The sequence below is a fragment of the Camelus bactrianus genome, chromosome 9 (assembly GCF_048773025.1).
Source record: "Camelus bactrianus isolate YW-2024 breed Bactrian camel chromosome 9, ASM4877302v1, whole genome shotgun sequence".
NCBI classification, from domain to species: Eukaryota; Metazoa; Chordata; class Mammalia; order Artiodactyla; family Camelidae; genus Camelus; species Camelus bactrianus.
The window spans coordinates 2479766-2496831 of NC_133547.1; the positions used below are offsets into that span (position 1 = coordinate 2479766).

General features: G+C 59.8%; 1 protein-coding gene across 3 annotated transcripts; it reads right to left on the bottom strand.

Moving 5' to 3' along the window:
* Positions 1 to 2688: 2688 nt before the first annotated feature.
* Positions 2689 to 16991, bottom strand: EPN1 (epsin 1). Of its 3 annotated transcripts, XM_074369040.1 has the most exons (12): positions 16733 to 16991; positions 15000 to 15099; positions 13585 to 13914; positions 8555 to 8804; positions 7177 to 7301; positions 6772 to 6846; positions 6235 to 6318; positions 5266 to 5569; positions 4760 to 4870; positions 4563 to 4649; positions 3380 to 3634; positions 2689 to 3293 (listed from the first exon to the last, which is right to left on the bottom strand). In XM_074369040.1, exons 3-12 carry the CDS (start codon positions 13810 to 13812, stop codon positions 3085 to 3087), a joined length of 1728 nt encoding a protein of 575 aa, XP_074225141.1. In that variant the 5' UTR covers positions 13813 to 13914; positions 15000 to 15099; positions 16733 to 16991; the 3' UTR covers positions 2689 to 3084. The 3 variants fall into 3 exon arrangements, with proteins under 3 accessions (XP_074225141.1, XP_074225140.1, XP_074225142.1); XM_074369039.1 differs by lacking the exon at positions 15000 to 15099; XM_074369041.1 differs by lacking the exons at positions 6772 to 6846; positions 15000 to 15099.
* Between the last annotated feature and the right edge of the window lie 75 nt (positions 16992 to 17066).

The window sequence follows — 17066 nt, forward strand, 5'->3', positions numbered from 1 at the left end:
TAAAAACAGGAAGGCACATTCATTAGGAGACGAAAGACAGCACAAAGGGCAGCTTCCCAGTGAAAGCGCCTTTGGAACCTCTGGCTGTCTCTGGGGCGCGGGCGCGCTGCGCTTCGGGATGGGTGGGTGCCCGGCAACCCCTTCTTAAAGCCTCAGACGGAGTATTTCAGGCCAGAGGGCGTCCGTCACGCCCGCTCCGAGCCGCCTCTGGAGACGCAGGTGGCGTGGCTCACCCCGACAGAGCTGTATTTACGAAGTGGGCGCCCCTCGCCCAGGAAAGGGCACGCTGCAGCGACGGGGGGGGGGGGCGCGCAGGGGTGCTGGTCCCGAGGTGGCCGGAAGCACCGCAGCGGGGGCCACAGGAGCCCACGGGCACTCGGCAGAGGGGGCTCGGTCCTGAAGGAAGTAACTCATTCCTGGTCTACAGGGAACGAGAGGCAAAGGCGGGGCAACTGAGACGGGGGCTGTGCGGCCCCCGGGGCCTTCCGTGTGAGAACCGCCAGGGCACGGGCGGCACTGAACGCCGCGAGCGTGCGCGGCGCGGGGCGGTCGGCGCGGAGGTGCGCGTCTGAGCAGGTGAGTGCGCAGGCGCAGGTGAGTGCGTGCGGGGCGGAGGCTCCCGAGCTCCCCGCGCCCGCCCGCCTCAGTCTCTGGCGCCACCTGGTGGCTCCGGGCCCGCACGCCGCCCCAACCCTAGACCTTAACCCGGCCCTCAGCCCCCGGCCCCCAGGACAGACGCCCCGCCCCGGGCAGAGGCGCACACGCGACCTTGCCCAGCACCCACAGCGGGCGTGGGAGCCTCTTCAGGGGGAGTGGGCCCCCGAGGCCGGAATGGATGGCTGCGTCCGCTCCGCGCCCCGCTGGGGGCCGGTCACTACGAACCAAGTGTGCAGGCCTACTGGGGGGGGGTGCTGGAACAGAGGGGACGACGCCCTCAGACGTCAGCTCCTATTGAGAAGTGGTGGCTAGAATATTCTGGAATGAGGATCTGGGAGGAGACCCAAGGTTCTGGAGCTCCAGGGTACCTCATGCTGTAAGGACTGAAGAGGAAGGTGCCAGCCCACGAGGCCCTGGCGAGCTGAGCCCCGGCCTCCTGCCTGCTGCAGGGTCGTGGTGCTGTTTGTTTGCTCCTCCATTCTGACAGACAAGGAAACCGCCAAAACACAGGCCTCTAAACTGACCCTTCCACTAGAGCAGGCCGACACGCTGGTGACTGCCTTTCTCTGCTTTTAAGAGGCAGGCAGGGTGAGACACCGTGTGCTTAATTCACTGAACCTCCAGAGTCGCGTTCATCCGCCCCATCCTCGGTGGTGGGGCCCCTTTCCCTGCACGGCCAGGAGCTGGCCTCCCATGGGGACCCTGGGGACTGGAGCAGGAAGCATCAGGAGCCCAAGCATCAGGCAGTGACCAGGACCACCCCCAAGGATGGCACGCCAACCCTAGCCGCCACCCTGCTGCCTCCCCAGCTGTCCCCTCACTCCCACAGCCCAGGCCTGAACAAGGAGGGACCCACGAGCCCACGCCTCCAGTAACCTGTGAGGTGGCCTCCTGGCACCTTGAGTCCTGAACCAGCTGAGCAGCGGGGTCCTGTGGGCCCTGGCCCTCCTCAAGCCAAGGTGGTGGCCCCTCCTTCTGTCTGCCCAGCCCCGACAACCTTCCAGTCACCTGGGGTGTGCAGGAGGGAGCCCAGCCTGACCTGTTCTCTGCCAGAAGGGCCAGTGACCACCCACTGCCTGTGCCCCAAGGACCCGCCGGGCCTCTTCCTGAGTCCCTCCAGCCACCCCCTCCCCATGTCTGCCCTAGGCACCATGGGAGGGGGCTTCTCTGGGGCACAGCTGGGGTCAGTCAGCACGGGCCATCCTGGAGGCCAGCTCCACGCTCCCTCTGGCCTCTGGGTCTAGGTGTGCGCGCCTGCCTGTTCCCTCACCCAGTGCCCGGGACATCTCCTGGGAAAAAACGAAGGCCAGCTGATCTCAGGGGCCCCAGCCCACGGGAAAGGGTCCCCTCCCGGGCCCGAGCCAGTTGTAAAGGAACTGCTAGAGAACAAACCACAGTTGGCATCTGACCCCACAAGTGCTGTAGGGCGCCCCAGAGGTCCCCTTCACCCACACCGGGCTGCAGGGGCTGGAACAAGCCAACAGCCAGTGTTCCAGGGGGCCACCTTGCCATATGGTCTGCAGATTCCCTCAGGGCGGCTCAGAGAAAACACAGACCTAGTGATCCCTCAGCTCGATGAGCAGAGGCTGCCCCAGGGTTCCAAGGAGAGCCAGGGACAGGGCAGCGCCCACGTGGGCAATGGTGGTGGTGGCACATGTGATGAGTATATGCCGTCTCTCAGCAGTAACTCTTACCATCCTCAGCAACATCTCACTGAACCCTGTACTCCCACCTCAGCGTGGTGGCCACTGGCACAGCACCTGTCAGGAGCCCCTGCACCCGAGTACTGTCACCAGCTCTCCAGAGGCCTGACCTTCCCCAGAGGTGAGTGGCCGTCCGCGGGCTCCAGCTCCACCAGGGTTCAGGTACCCACCCACCCCCAACACAGCACGCCTATGGAACCCAAAAGGTCAGGGAAATCAAGGCTTCTGAGATGCAATGGCTCCCAGCTGCCCCCAAGAGGCCAGTGGGTTCGGAGCCCTGGGTCCCCCAGTGCAGGGGTCACAGGAATCACCAAGGGGAACCTGGGAGCACTGTGCCCATGAGAATTGCCATTTATTCCCGAAGTTGCCAAAATCATCACCAAGGATTCACCGAGGGGTGTGGAAGGGGACGAGGAGGCTCAAACACTGATTGAGGGGCCAGTCAGGAGTTGGAGGGAAGGGGAGTAGGTGGGGGACCCCCAGCTGTCCCTCCCCCTTCTAATGCCATGGGAAGGATCTTCCTCTGGCCAGCACCCTGCCCATCCCCCATGTCCAGTTTCTCTCAGGGAGGTGGGGTGGGGGGCGTGGGAAGAGGGTGTAGTGTGAGTGGGCCCCAGGAGGGGGAAGGGTACTGGGTGGGGGCAGGGGTCCCCCGCTTCACATGCACTCACAACACTGGTCGCCCAGGCAGCAGAAATGGGGGAAGCCCCCCTCCCGCCCTGGATTATAGGAGGAAGGGATTAGTGTTGGGTGCTGGGGGTCCCGGGGGCATCATGGGGGGCAGGCCAGGGCCCCCACCAAGGGGAGAGATGTAGGTCGGTGGTGCTCCAGGGACCGGGGGTACGGGGCTGAGCCGCAGCTGGTTCAGAGTGAGCGTCGCAGGGGGTGTGGGCTGGAAGGGGTTGGTGATGGAGGGGCCAGCGGCCGGGGTTCCTGCAGGGAGAGAAAGGCCGGGGAGCAGGGCCGGGTCAGGGGTTGGCCTGGGCCAGGCCGGCATCCCTGCTCCAGAGGCCACTCACCACTTGGCAGGAAGGGGTTGGAGGCCTTGGCTCCTGGCGGAGTGGGGCCCGGCCGGCTCACCAGCGAGTCCAGGTCGACCAGGGCTGCGTTAGGCCCCAGGAATGACTCAGGCGTCTTCCGCGTGGGTGGGGTCGGGGTTGGGGTGGCAGGTGGGGGGCTCCCCACAGCCTCGGCCAGAGAGCCCCCAACCCCACTCATGTCGAACGCACCAGGGCTGCGGGCAGGCACCTCTCCAGCAAGCAGCTCCAGCTCCCCTGGAAGGAGCGGGGGAGAGGGCTCAGAGGGCAGGCTGGGGACCCCAAAACAGAAGCCGCAGTACCAAGTGGCAGGGCCCAGAGCCAAACCCAGCAGGTGTGAAGCCAAGGAAAAACACCAGGCAGGCACACCCGCCGACACCCTCCTGATCAGGGACTGTTCGCAGAAGGACCAGCAAGGGCAGACCCAGCAGGTGACGCGACATCAGGCCGGGCCTGCTTACGGGCAGCTCACACCGTCCCCAAGGGTAACCAGCGACCCCAGGAGACTGGGCAACAGGCAGGCCTGATTTTCTTTTTCCTCAAAGATCTAAGAATCCTTCCCAGTGGTGGAAAAGAATGCAGAAACGTGATTTAAAAGAGGCCTGAAGAATGCCAAGGGCAGATGGAGAGAGGGAATCCTGGGGTGAAGGAGGCCCTGAGGCCAGGCCTGCTCCCTTCTGTCACATCGGCTACCCTTGAAAAGGCAGGAAACTAAAGGGGCCACAGGGACCATCACCCGAGGTGGGAAAACACACCATGAAGAGCCCCCAACACCACAAAGACAAACTTCTGCCGACAAGGGGGGCCCACCTCTGCCCCGGGCCACCAGTGGGCAGGTGAGTAGGGGGATGCAGTCCCCAGAGGGAAGGGCTCAGGGCCTGGCTCTCAGACACACACACGGAACAGCCGGGGAGTCTGCACTGCACGCAAAGAAACATTCCAGGCGACAGAGAGGGCAGCGCTTGGAGAAGCTGGGAAGAGGAATTCTTTGTGCAATTTTCACATTTCTCTAAGTCTGAAATTATTTCAGCACAAAGTTACAAGTCGTCTTAAAGACGGGTGGATGTTAAAAAAGAGATGGGTACTGGGCCCGTGATCCACCCTGCAGGGTCTCGGCCCCGCCTGGAGGACAGGTCTCCTGGGCCGGGCGGGCAGGGAGGCTCACCAGTGCTGCTCCCGGAGGTCGGCAGGGCCGTGCGCAGTCGGTCGAAGTCAGAGAACTCGTCGGGCTCCGTGTCAAACCCCCCAACCCCTGTGGGGGTCAGGATGTCTGCTCAGCTCCCCAGGGCCTCCCACACCTCCCCACTCGGACCCGAGAGTGGGCTCTACTCTCCCTCCCTCCTGACTGCACCCACCCAGTACCTGTGGTGCCGTTGGTACTGGGCTTGGCAGGTGACCCCCCCCAGGGGTCTGAGAAGGCTGGGGCTGGTGCCCAGGGATCAGAGGCCGGGGGTCCGCTGACGGGGACCCCACCTGGGTGAGGAAAGAGACACATGAGGGGCTGGCAGCCCCACCTGCCCTGTGCTTGAGAGTTTGTCTCCTCTGAACCTGTGCTCCCAGAAGCCCACCATGCCCTATGCCAGGCCAGGCACCTCCAAGGCTTCAGGCTGGCCTCTCCCACCTTGTCCCCACCCTCCAGCCATGGGCCTTCACACGGCCAGGCCTTTGCCCAAGTGACCCCTCCTGGCAAAGCCCTCCTTGTCCTTGAAGCCCCCAGCCAGGGTAAGGGGCACTGAGTGCATCACCCAAGGCCTGGCTACGGCTCCTCCCCCTCCAGAGCACCCCCACAGCAGCCTGTCACTTGCTCTCAGGGCATACCCAAGCCTGCACCCTGGATGCAGGGGCTGCAGTGGTCAGCCAGCACTCACCATCTGAGCTCCCCCATGGGTCAGGAGCAGACCCCTCTCCAGCGGCTGGGACCTGAGTCCCACCCCAAGGGTCAACCGGGGGCCCTGCAGGGGCAGCAGGCCTCCAGGGGTCCCCGGAGGCCGGTGTAGGGGCTGGACCACCCCAGGGATCAGCAGCCGGAGGGACAGGGGGTCCCCCCCAAGGGTCTGAGGTGGGGGCAGCCGTGGGGATGGCGGCGGCCATGGGCGCTGGGGCCCCCCAGGGGTCCGTGGCCGGAGGAGGAGCCGGGGCCGTGAAGACGTCAGCAAGATCCATGAGGGATGACTGCCGGTGAGAGAGAATGAGGAGTGAGCAGGGCAGACCCAACCCTGAGAGCAGGAGGGGCAGTGGGGCCGGGTCACGGGGAGGCAGACCCACGGTCAGGGGACTGAGTGTCCGGAAAGAGGACAGGAGGAGGCAGACGCCTGGCCACCTGATCCTCTGGTACCCTCCACTCTGTCCCCCTCCCACCTTGCCCCAGGGCCTCTGACCAGCCCCTGAAGGACTGAGGACAAAGGCCAAAGCCACACCTCCTGTCCCCGCACCTGCCCTTCTGCCCTCCAGAAGCCCTTGCGGAACTGGTGGGCTGGACCTCCCACACCACACTGAACAAGCTTCACTGTGCTCCAGGCCGCCCAGCGCACGAGCACGCACACACACTCCCCAATCTGTGTCCTGGGTGCAGGGGGCAGCTCTCTCTAGATGTTCCCCACCTGCACCACCCTCCCCCGGAGGAAGGGAACAGGGCCGGGACCCTTCGGGGCTGCATCAGGCGCTGGTAAGACCTCTGGCCAAGGCTGGCCCAAACAGGCTATGTACCAAGCCAGCCCCACTATGGCCAATCCGCCAGCCACGAGCTACCTGCAGCCCCGGTCAGGAAGCCATGGGAATGACCCCAACCCTGAGCCGAGGCGAACAACGGTGCCAAGGAGGGCAGGCGTGACGCTCACCTCCTCCTGGCCAGCCGTCTCCCTCTTGCTCTCCTCTATGGCCATCTGCAGCCTCAGGTCGTCCCCACGCCGGATTCGCTCCTCCTGGATGGGTCCCAGAAGGAGCAGACGGGTCAGAATCTGAGTGCTGGGGCAGCCCCCAAGAACCCCCTCCCACCCAGAAAAAAGTGACTGAAAATTAAAATGGGATGCGGACGATGTGTGGGACGGGGAGGGTGGGTCACAGGGCGGCCAGTGGGGAACAGAGACGTGAGGATCACGTGGCCCAGCGTGGCTCTAACAGGCTTGGGACGCACCAGGCGCAGGTGGGGAAGGAAGCCCTGGGCTGCGACGGAGACAGAGGAAGGGCCCCTTGCTGCCTGGAGCAGCTACGAGGCATCTGCTTCACGTCTGGGGCATCCGTCTGGGCACCCGCCTGACACAGGGACCCAGCAAAAGTGGTGCCGTGTGAAGTGCGGGGGGCCCTTCGGGAAGGTGAGAGGCGGCGGGGACCTGGGAGGGCCTTAGGGAAGCTGCAGGACGAGAGGCTGCTCTGACCTTATCGTGCTCCTCGCGGCTCAAACTAAGGGCCAGCTGAAGCTGGACGTCATCCTCGGGGCCGCAGGACGGGGGCTGGGGGAGAGACAGCGTGAGGGGCGGGGCGCAGGCGACAGGGAGGGTAGAGAGAGAGAGACGCCCACACACAAGGACAGAGACCAAGCCGGTGAGACACAGTCCCCAAATTGGTCAACGACAGGCAGAGACAAGCCTGGGGTGTGCAGCCGGAGCTGAATAAGCAGGGGCCAGGCCGGACAAGCACCCAGAGAGAAGGGGGCCAGAGGGCGAGCAGAGGGCAGGGAGAGAGGAGTCGGAGAGATGGAGGCTGGAGAAGGAGGGGCGTGGAGACGGATGGCAGAACAAAAGTCAACCCCCTCCACCCCGACCTGGCCCGCCCGGCCCTACCTGGTCAGCCTCCTCCTTGCTCATGGCCAGAGCCAGCTGGAGCTGCAGCTCCTCCTCCCCGCTGCTCTGCGGCCAGGCCTGCTCTGCCTCGGGCGGGGGCCCCGAGCCCACGGCGGCTGAGGAGGCTGCGAGGACACACACGCTGAGGCAGGAGGCGGTGAGGGAAAGCCCAGGGCCCAGGCAGCGGGTTTCCGCGGCCCAGCTGGCAGAGCCCAGGATGCCCCAACTCTCCTGGGGCTGGGCCCTCCCTCTCCCTCTCCCTCTCCCTCTCCCTCTCCCTCTCCCTCTCCCTCTCTCTGGGTGGGACCCAGACCCCAGGTTCCCTGGGCGGGAGGGCGGTGTGTTGTGCAGAGCACCTCTAAAGGGGGTTTCTCAAGCCCTAGGGAGGGGGGGAGGCAGCCCCACCCAAGGAAGGATGGGGACCGGGAAGGATGGTCCCACTGGCCCAGGAGCAAAAGTAGGGCCCTGAGGCACCTCTGAGCCTGTGACCTGAGCTCCTGCCCTATGGAACCAGGGACTCCCTGAGTGTCTCGGGCCCTCCCAGCAGCCCCAGGTGGGGAGCCTGGGGCCTCAGTCTTCAGGGCTGGTCAGAACTGCAGCTCTGGCAGGGACCAGGGCTGGACGTTAGGCGGAGAAGCTGCGAGCCTGGCCCCCACCCTGTCCCCTGCATGGCTGGGACAAGGCCAGGGTGGATGAGGAAAGGATGGAGGGAGAACAGACAAGGATGGAGCACCAGCCCTCCCCATAGGGGGCAAACTCCTTCCTGACACTCTCCACCTCACTTCTCTCCATCCTGACCCTCACGTCCCACTGCTCGTAAACCTGCCAGGCCTCCTACACTCCTGCCTTCCCTGCCTGTCTGTGAGCTGCCAGGCACCTCTTGGCAATAAATTCGACCTTTGCCCTTCTTGCCTCAAACCTGCTGACGGCTGCAGGCCACACTCACGCCACCTCTGGAATGGTTCTACTGTGACACACACCTGGTCCAAGGACAGAACACCTCTCCCTCCGCACACCGCTCAGGACCTGCACACCATCTACAAAACTTAAAAGTTCCTAAGACAGAGCTGGACCTCATCACGTGGACACATCCTGACTTTCTATTTCCTCTACTTTAACTTGTCTTCTTCAATTCCTGTATGCCACCCACCAAAGGCAGCTGGCACTACGAGGGCCTTTCTACAACTCCAGGACCCTCCAGCCCACTGCTCGGCACCCCCTGCCTCGACGGAGCACACTCCCCCACGTCAGGCTGCAGCGTGAGGCACTGCGGGGGCACCTGCCGGGGGCGCAGGGCAGGCAGAGCTCGGGGGAAGCGGAGCAACACTGCTCAGCCCCAGGGCCCGTAGGGGGAGCAGAGGGCACGCGGAGGCCTCACCCGTGGCGGTCTGCGCCAGCTTCTCCTTGGTCTTGAGCGCATGGGCGCGCTCCTCCCGCAGTCGGTCCTCGTCGCGCAGCAGGGCCACCAGCTGCTTGGCCTTCTCGCGCACGTTCACGCCTTGGTCCTTGCCATCGCGGTCCACGTACTGGAAGTCTTTCAGCGTCTGCACGGCGTACATGTTCTCCTTGCACTGCTGCGACACGCGCTCCGAGCCGGTCTTGATGAGGTACTCCATCAGCGTCATGGCCTGCGGGCGGACACGCTGTCACTCTGGCCCTGGCCCCGTTCAGGGGCTACACTGCCAAGGAAGGAAGGAAGCCCCGGCACGAGTGCCACCTAGATAGACCCTGAAAGCAGCAGGAGCCGGGCCCCAAAGAGCAGCGTGCACAAGTCCACTGACAGGCAACGCCCAGACAGCAAATCGGAGCGCAGAGAGCCGGGGTGACGCACAAAGCGACCAGGGTCTCTGGGCTGAGAAAGACTGCCTGGAACTAGATGGTGGTGACGGCTGCACAACACTGGGGACATGCTTACCGCCCGAGCTGTGCACTTTAAGAGGGTGAACCGCACGGCGGGACCTACGTGTCCCTCGTCAGACCCCAGGGAAGCCAGGGAGGCAGCCGCATCACCGCAGCCACCCGCGGTCACTGCGGGGCGCCCACCCTGCATCTGATCCCTGAAGATCAGGACCTAAACAGCACGGCCAAAAAGCTCACTGGTTAGAGCACAGTCAGGCGTACCCAGCCACGTCCAACTGCCTCCCTCGTGTTCTGGACGTTTGAAATGTGTCATCTTATCACTAATTATCAGAGAAATGCAAATCAAAACTACAAGGAGGTATCACCTCCCACCAGTCAGAATGGCCACCATTAAAAAGTCCACAAACAACACATGCTGGAGAGGCTGTGGGGAAAGGGAGCCCTCCTGCACCGCTGATGAGGATGCAGCTTGGTGCGGCCACTGTGGGGGACAGTACGGGGGTCCCTCAGAAGACTGAAAACAGACTTACCGTATGATCCAGCAGTCCCACTCCTGGGCGTATATTCAGAGAAAACTAATTTGAAAAGACACCTGCACCCCAATGTTCACAGCAGCACTATGTACAGTAGCCACGACAGGGAAGCGACCTGAGTGTCCATCGACAGATGGCTGGATCAAGAAGTAGTGGAATATTTACACAATGGAATACTACTCAGCCACAAAAAAGAATAAAATAATGCCATTTACAGCAACATGGATGGACCTGGAGATCGTCATTCTAAGTGAAGTAAGCCAGAAAGAAAAATACCATATGATATCATTCATATGTGAAAGCTAAAAAAAGAGAAAAAAGGACACTAATGCACTCACCTACAAAACAAACACAGACTCACACAATAAACAATCTTATGCTTACCAGGGAAAGGGGGTGGGACGGGATAAATTTGGGGGTTTGATATTTACCAATGTTAGCCACTATATGTAAATAAGACTTATTTTTAAGTTTCTTCTATATAGCACAGGGAACTATCTATGCTCAATATCTTGTAATAACCCTTAACGGAAAAATTATGAAAACGAATATATGTATGCATCTGCATGACTGGGACACTGTGCTGTACACCAGAAACTGACACATTGTAAATGACTGTACTTCAATCTAAAAAAAAAAGAGTTTCATGTGGTAGCTCTCAGTGAAAAAGAATGCGACAATGAACGTATGTATATTCATATACAACTGAAAAATTGTGCTCTACACTGGAAATTGACACATTGTAAACTGACTATACCTCAGTAAAAAAAATGTTAAAAACTAAAAAATTTTTTAAAAATTAAAAAAAGGAAAAACTAAAATGAAATGTGTCATCTTAAGCGTAAAACCTCACACCGACACAGGACAACCTGAAGATGGTGATGTCAGGAGGGAGGCGCTAGGCCCATGGGGCCGGGGGCTCTGGGGAAGGACACACAGCGCATTGTCTGCATTTTACAACACGTGAATAAATACCCTTTCCAACAAGTTAAAATTAAATGGGAAACACCTACTCCAACCCAGGCAGGGTCTTTCTTTGTGGTCTCAGAGCTCAGATTCCAGGCGGTCTGGAGTCAGGGGTCACGGCTCTGCAGGAGGCCATGGCCACCACCCTCGGGAAAAGGGCATACCTTATTTTGCAGAATCTCCCAGAGCCACCAGGGCTCCCAAGTCTACAGTGGAACAAAACAGTGGGCAGCCCTGGTAAGCTCGGGAACACAGCTCAGGAATTCACCAGGGAACCCCACTGGGGGTCATCAGAATCTCCCCTGGATGCAGCCTCCGAGGTAGGTTAGCAGTAGTCATCTCGCTCACTGGAGATTAGTCTTTAGCTGACCCAGAGGTGTTTACGCCTCAGAGAAGAAAGTTAAGAAGCAAAATCACACCTGCGTGAGGAAGGCAGACTTCACCAAGTCCTGGGCCAGATGTTTTGTAATTCAGAACACTCCCAAGTTCAGACCAGAGAGACTGCACACGCCACGTGTAACGGAAGTCCCCAGAGGAAGGCAATACCAACAGTGTCGCTGCACGGGACCAACAAACACCAGATAAACCAACTCCCCACTGTGCAGATAGGACCCTGTCGCCAAAGGAGTTTTAAAAACTTTCATTTTCAGAGTTCAGGGGACTTTGGAATTGCAGCTGAAAACATTGTGAACGTAGGAAGAACCCAAACACTCAGCAAGGGTGAGACGCCCACGAAAGAGCCGTGGTGGTCGGATGCCAGGACCACCACCCACAGCAGCGTAAGTAAGTGGGCACCTGCTACGCCTGCCACGCCTGCCAACCTCCCAGACACAAAGGAAGCAGGCGCCGAGGACCACGCGCTATACAAGAGCCCTGGTCACAAAGTTCTAGAACAATCTCAGCAGCCAGCCAGCAGGGCATGGCGCCCGCGGGGCAAATGTCCCCCATCTCCATCTAGGAGGCAGGCACACGTGACCTGTCCCTCAACAGAAAATATAACAGTTTTTAAACCTGTCCCTGCTCGTTTTCAAAACAGCCTGGTCCAGGACGTCGTAGGACGTCAGAATGCAACTGATAGTTTCCAACAGGGATCAGCAAACTCCCCTGTAAAAGGCCAAGTGATAATATCCCAGCTCCTCGGGCCTGCGGTCCCAGTCCTGACAGCTCGACCCTCACCGTGGCTGCAGGAGATGAAGCTTTATTTACAGAGACGGCTGGGCAGGAGGCCAGATCTGGCCAAAGGCTTGGGTCCGCTGACCCTTTTTAGAAAATAAAGATTGAGACCCTGTGTGCCTCAGAGAAGTTGAGTGACACAGCCCAGGGTTGGCTCGGGGGCTCGGCTCTCAGCCCAGCACATCCTGGCGGCCTGAGCCTTTGTGCCTCAGTTTCCTCACCTGAAGAAGCACCTCCACAGCTCTCCGCCTACAGCAGCACTTCCCCAGAACCTGCCCTCCCCTCACACCCCCGTCCCCCAGCCCCACAAAGCTTCCATCCCAGGTCCAAGCCATCCAGGCCCCTCCATCCCCGCCGCCACAAGGCTCCCCAGCTCCCTGCCCTTTCCCTTCACAGCGAGATGTGATGGGATGACTGACTCAACAATGACTCCATCAGATCAGAGCCCCAAGCCTGGTCTGGAGGGAGGGGCGTGAAAGAGCCAGGGCGAACGGGCCTCAAGTCTCCACCAGGACCAGACAACCCAAAGCAGCGGGACCTCTCCTGGTCTTGGAATCGAGAGAACCACCCTGTCTCCAAGGGACAGAGTGCCCAGTCAGCACAGACTCCAGTCCAGTCCGCAAGCCCAGGGTCCACCCGCCTTGCCCAGCACCACACACAGAGCAGGCCCTCAACCACCATTTACTGAAGAAACAGCACCCAAAGGACTCGCCAACACCCGCGGGCCTGACTCGCCAGCCTTGGCCTCAGACGTCCATCTGACTCTCACACAGAGGGAGGCCCCAGGGCTAGCCCAAGGCCACACTGCTGGGAGTGTGGCCTGGTCCTCTGCCTCAGGCCATGCCCTCTGCCACTTCTTGACCCAAGATGGGGACACCCAGCCCCAAGTCCCCAGCACAACAGTCACACAGGAAAACCACCCACTGAGCGCCGCCTGAAACCAAGCTCCCGTTGCCCAGAGGCTGTGGCATGTCCGTCTGCTCACTGGCTTAGGGCGGGTCCGGTATCACTAGGGCCACTTTAACCACACTGATCAGAATGGCACACACTAACCCAGAAACTCCAGTTCTAGAAAATGGCAAATATACACAGATATTCACAGCAGTCTTGTTTGTAAAAGCAAGATACTGCAGACCGCTCAGAAATCCATCACCAGGTAGCTGGTGACATCAACTGTGATCAACCCATTTGAAACAGTTACACAACTGTTTTAAAAATAGGGGGGAGGGGGTATAGCTTAAGTGCTGGAGCGCATGCTTAGCATGCACAAGGCCCTGGGGTCAATCCGCAGTACCTCCATTAAAATAAATATACCTAATTACCACCCCACACACACAATTTTTTAAAATAAATAAAAACAAAGTGACATCTTTTTTCGTTCTAATGGGAACGATCTCTGAGACAGTCTTGCTTTCCTTTTAAAACTGCAGTATAACTTACAGATAGTAAGATTTACTCTTTTTTATGTGCAGTTTTGAGTTCTGGTAACTGCGTACAGCCACGTAACCACTGTGGCTCCCCAAAAGGCCCTGGTGCTCCCCACTGTCCTGGAACTACGTGCACAGATCCCCGCAGAGGAGGACAGAGCTGGGACCCAGCTGCCTCCGAGAGGGAACTGGGCTCTGGGCGCAGAGGGGTGGACGCTGGGCACCCACTATGACCCTCTACATAGATCAGCCCTGTGAACATGCCACTTCTTCAAAAGCCACAAAGCTCAAAATTCTTAAAACATTACATTTGTGGCCCTCACAGAACAAGAGATTTTTCACACAGAGGCGCACAGCTCCAGCTCCTCTGGGAAGCGGGAAAGGGGGACGCACTGGCGCACGCCCGTCCACCCGAGCCCGGCGCCGCCCAGGCCCAGCCCAGCACTGACCTTGTACACGTGTCGCCAGTTCTTGCCGTGGTCGTTGAGCCGCTTCCAGATCATGCTCATGATCTCCGAGAAGGCCACCACGTTGTAGGTGAGGTCAGCGATCTCAGACATGAGGGAGCTGGACGGGCCCCAGGGGTCGTTGCTCGTGGCTTCACGGACCTTGATCTCGGCCTCCGAGTAGTTGTGGACGATGTTCTTCATCTGGCGCCGCAGCGAGGAGGTCGACATGGCTCCCAGCAGTGGGGGGAGGGGGGGCGGGCCCCCCAGGGCGTGCAGAAATGGGGCGACTGGAGGAGGCAGGCCGCGGCAGGGGCTGGCAGGTCACCGCATCTGAGGAGGGAAGAAGACGTTTAGAAACACAAGCAGGACCTGCAGCCACCCAGCCCGAACCCAGCCCTCGTGGCACTCCCCGCCACCTGCAGGTCCAGGCCGAGGTCCCAACCCTGGCCCTTGTCAACCTCCACCTTCATCACCCCATCCATTTTCAGTTCCTCAAATGTGCCCAGCTCCTTCCTGCTCGGGGCCCCCACTCAGCGAGGCACGCAGTGGCGGGTCACAGGCCCACAGAGGGTACACCCCAGGTCAACAGTTCCCAGCCCGGCAACTCCCGCACCACAGCTTTCTCCTCTGAGATGGGGTTTCGTACAGTAATCCAGACAACTGCGTGGTCGGTCAGCCTGCCCTTCCTCACCCTCTCACCAGGGCACTCCCACTCACCCATAGGGCTCCGCATAAACCTCCCAGCCCTGAAACACCCCAAAAGAGCCGTCGCTGCTCCCCACCCAGGGGTGGACTTGTCAGTAGATTCAGTCACCCCCATGATTTTCCACTCATTTGTCTCATCCTGCGGCTGAGGCCGACCCAAGAGCCCCATGGGGGCAGAGACCACGTCTGCCTGGACGTGGCTTTTCCCATCAGAGCAGTTGGCCCGGAAGAGCCATTCAATAAACCAGTGCAGGAAGGAAGGGAAGGAGGGAGGGCAGGAAAGACCTCAGGAGCAGGGGTGAGGGGGCCAAATCCACTGCAGAACAAGGACACACAGGGAGGAGGCCAGTGAAGGGAGCAGAGATGAGCGGGAGGGGGAAGCCAGGGGCACAGGGTGTCCCAAGGGTTGGGGAGGCTCAGGGGAGGAGAGATAAAGAACAGCACAGCCCACTGGCTGGGCCCTAGCCAGGAGCTCAAGGAGCAAGAGATGTCCATTATCTCATTTAACACTGCGGGCGGGGCTCTAATAGATGAAGAGACAGGGGCTGGTGAAGGTTAAATAACCCAGCCAAGGTCACAGACTAGGCAAGGCGGCGCAAACTCAACCCCAGGCCAGCCTGGGCTCCAAGTTAACCTCTGCCGAGAGGAGGGTAATGGGAAAGAAACAGAAGAAGGGCTGGCAAATGAGGCCAGTCACAGGAAGTACTCACACAGCTCGTTCCCTGGGCCAGGTGTGCTTCTGAGTGCCTTACACACGGTAACAGTTCATCTCCACAGCTCCATGAGTCAGACCCCTCACAGGAGAGGAAACTGAAGCACAGAGTGGTTGACTCCCTCGCTCTGGGACACAGGCCTCACCCCTCAAGCAGCCTGGTTCCAGAGCCGGCTCTGACCACCACAGACCACTGCCACTCCCCCGCGGACAGAGATCTGCTGAGACCTCCCACGACCTGAACCCCAGGGGAGGCGGCAGGCCCCTGCCTTGAACTCAGGACAGCCGGGCACTTGGAGACAGATGTGAACAGTTGGAAAGAGATGGCCAGGGTGCCCAGCCGGACACACTAACCCAAAAAGCTGAGGTAACAAATACAGAGAAGACTGAGAGGAAGAGGAAAGAGGAGAAAAAAAGAGGCACAGAGAAGCCTGGGCAGACAAAAGACACAAGACACAGAGAAAGAAACGGGGGAAGACAAGGAGGCAGATGGAGAGACAAAACGGAGGCCCTGAAACAAACAGCAGCAGTAACCTAGGAATGAGAAGTAAGAAAAATGGATTATCCTGGAAGGAACACAAGATTTAGGTCCAAGTTCTGGCCTCCTTGACAGTCAGTCTGCTCAACTCTGAAATGAAGGGAAACACTCCTACCTGGCAAGCTTGCCGATTAAACACAGTGGGCACACAGCGTGCCTGGCACGGCGCCCCACAGACAGTGTACGCTCAACACCACTGGCTGCTGTTACCATCAGAGAAAAAAAAGGACATTTCCAAAAGGGTGGCATCAGAAGACACGCTACCTTAACGCCGTGTTTTTATATTAAAGTGCATTAGAAAAAAACATTCAACTACCACAACAAAGCTAAGACTTCACAGATAACTGCTTAGAACAAGACTAAGTTTTTAAGTTGCTGACTCAAAAAGATTAAATAAAAGACAAATAACATGACAAAATTCTCCAAGGGGTACTCAGATGACTGACATCAAGTGTTTACTGTGCAGGACAAAAAAAAAAATCTAAGTGATTATGGAAACCAGAGCTCCCAGCAGTTAACACAGTTACTACGGGCCAGTTAGCCACAAGCACCACCTGTGTTAACAGGCACAGCGGCCCTATTATGTAGGAACTGTTGCATACTCTGCTTTTAAAAACTAGGAAATTAAGCTTTGAAGATAAGTCATCTGAAAAATATTGTATGTTAGCAAAAAGTGGGCCGCTGATTCCACAGCCGGGTCCTTCAATACATAAACCCAAGAACCTGGGGGAAGGGGCAGATCCTAGACCAAGCAACAGACCCGCTGAGGGCCTCGGGGCTGGAAAAGATGGGTACCAGGACAAAAATGAGACAGGAAGACGAGCAGAGGGAGAGGTGGCTGGGGACATCTGGAGAACTGAGACACGAACATTAATCCTGACCACCAGACACCGAGACGTGACAGAAAGGCAGAACTAGACCCAGGATGGACACATGCGGACAGGAGCTTTGTAAAAACACCCAAAAGGACAGAGACACGAGCACCACCGAGGCCCAGGCGGAGGCCCGCGGGAGACAGAGTCGCTGACACAGTCAGACAGACACGGGAGAGACGGGAAGCCGCGAGCAGTCCAGGCTGCCAGGGCACAGACACAAAGGCCACGGAGACCAGCAGCGCCGACAAGTCACAGACGTCCGAGCTCACCCGCCCGCCCGCCGGCCGCGTCCCCCGCCCGCGCCCGGCCCGCGCTCACCTCGGCCCCCTCACGCCGCGCTCCGGGGGGTCATGGCGGGCAGCCCCCAGCCCCCGCTCGGCCTCGGTGTCGCGGGGCGCGCCGCAGGCGGCGGACGCGGAGCCGCGCTTCGGCGCACGTGCAGACGCACGGAGGGCCGCACGCCGACGGCCCCGCCGCCCCGGCGCCCGGGAGGGGCGCGGAGAGCCGGGCGGGGGAGGGGAGCCGCCGAGCGGACGGGAAGCAACCGAAGGAGGCGACGGACCGGAAGCGGAAATAGCGGCGCACCCCACCCGGTCAACCCGCCTGCGGCAAGCCTGCGCAGGCGTTACTTTCGAAGCCCCGCCCCGCCTGG

Excerpts from the sequence above, each read along its gene's own strand:
- EPN1 (XM_074369039.1), bottom strand. The coding sequence starts at position 13,812 with ATGTCGACCTCCTCGCTGCGGCGCCAGATGAAGAACATCGTCCACAAC. Across the intron at positions 8,805-13,584 it reads ACTGGCGACACGTGTACAAG|GCCATGACGCTGATGGAGTA; the intron begins GTCAGTGCTGGG and ends GTCCGCCCGCAG. Across the intron at positions 3,294-3,379 it reads CAACCCCTTCCTGCCAAGTG|GAACCCCGGCCGCTGGCCCC; the intron begins GTGAGTGGCCTC and ends CTCTCCCTGCAG.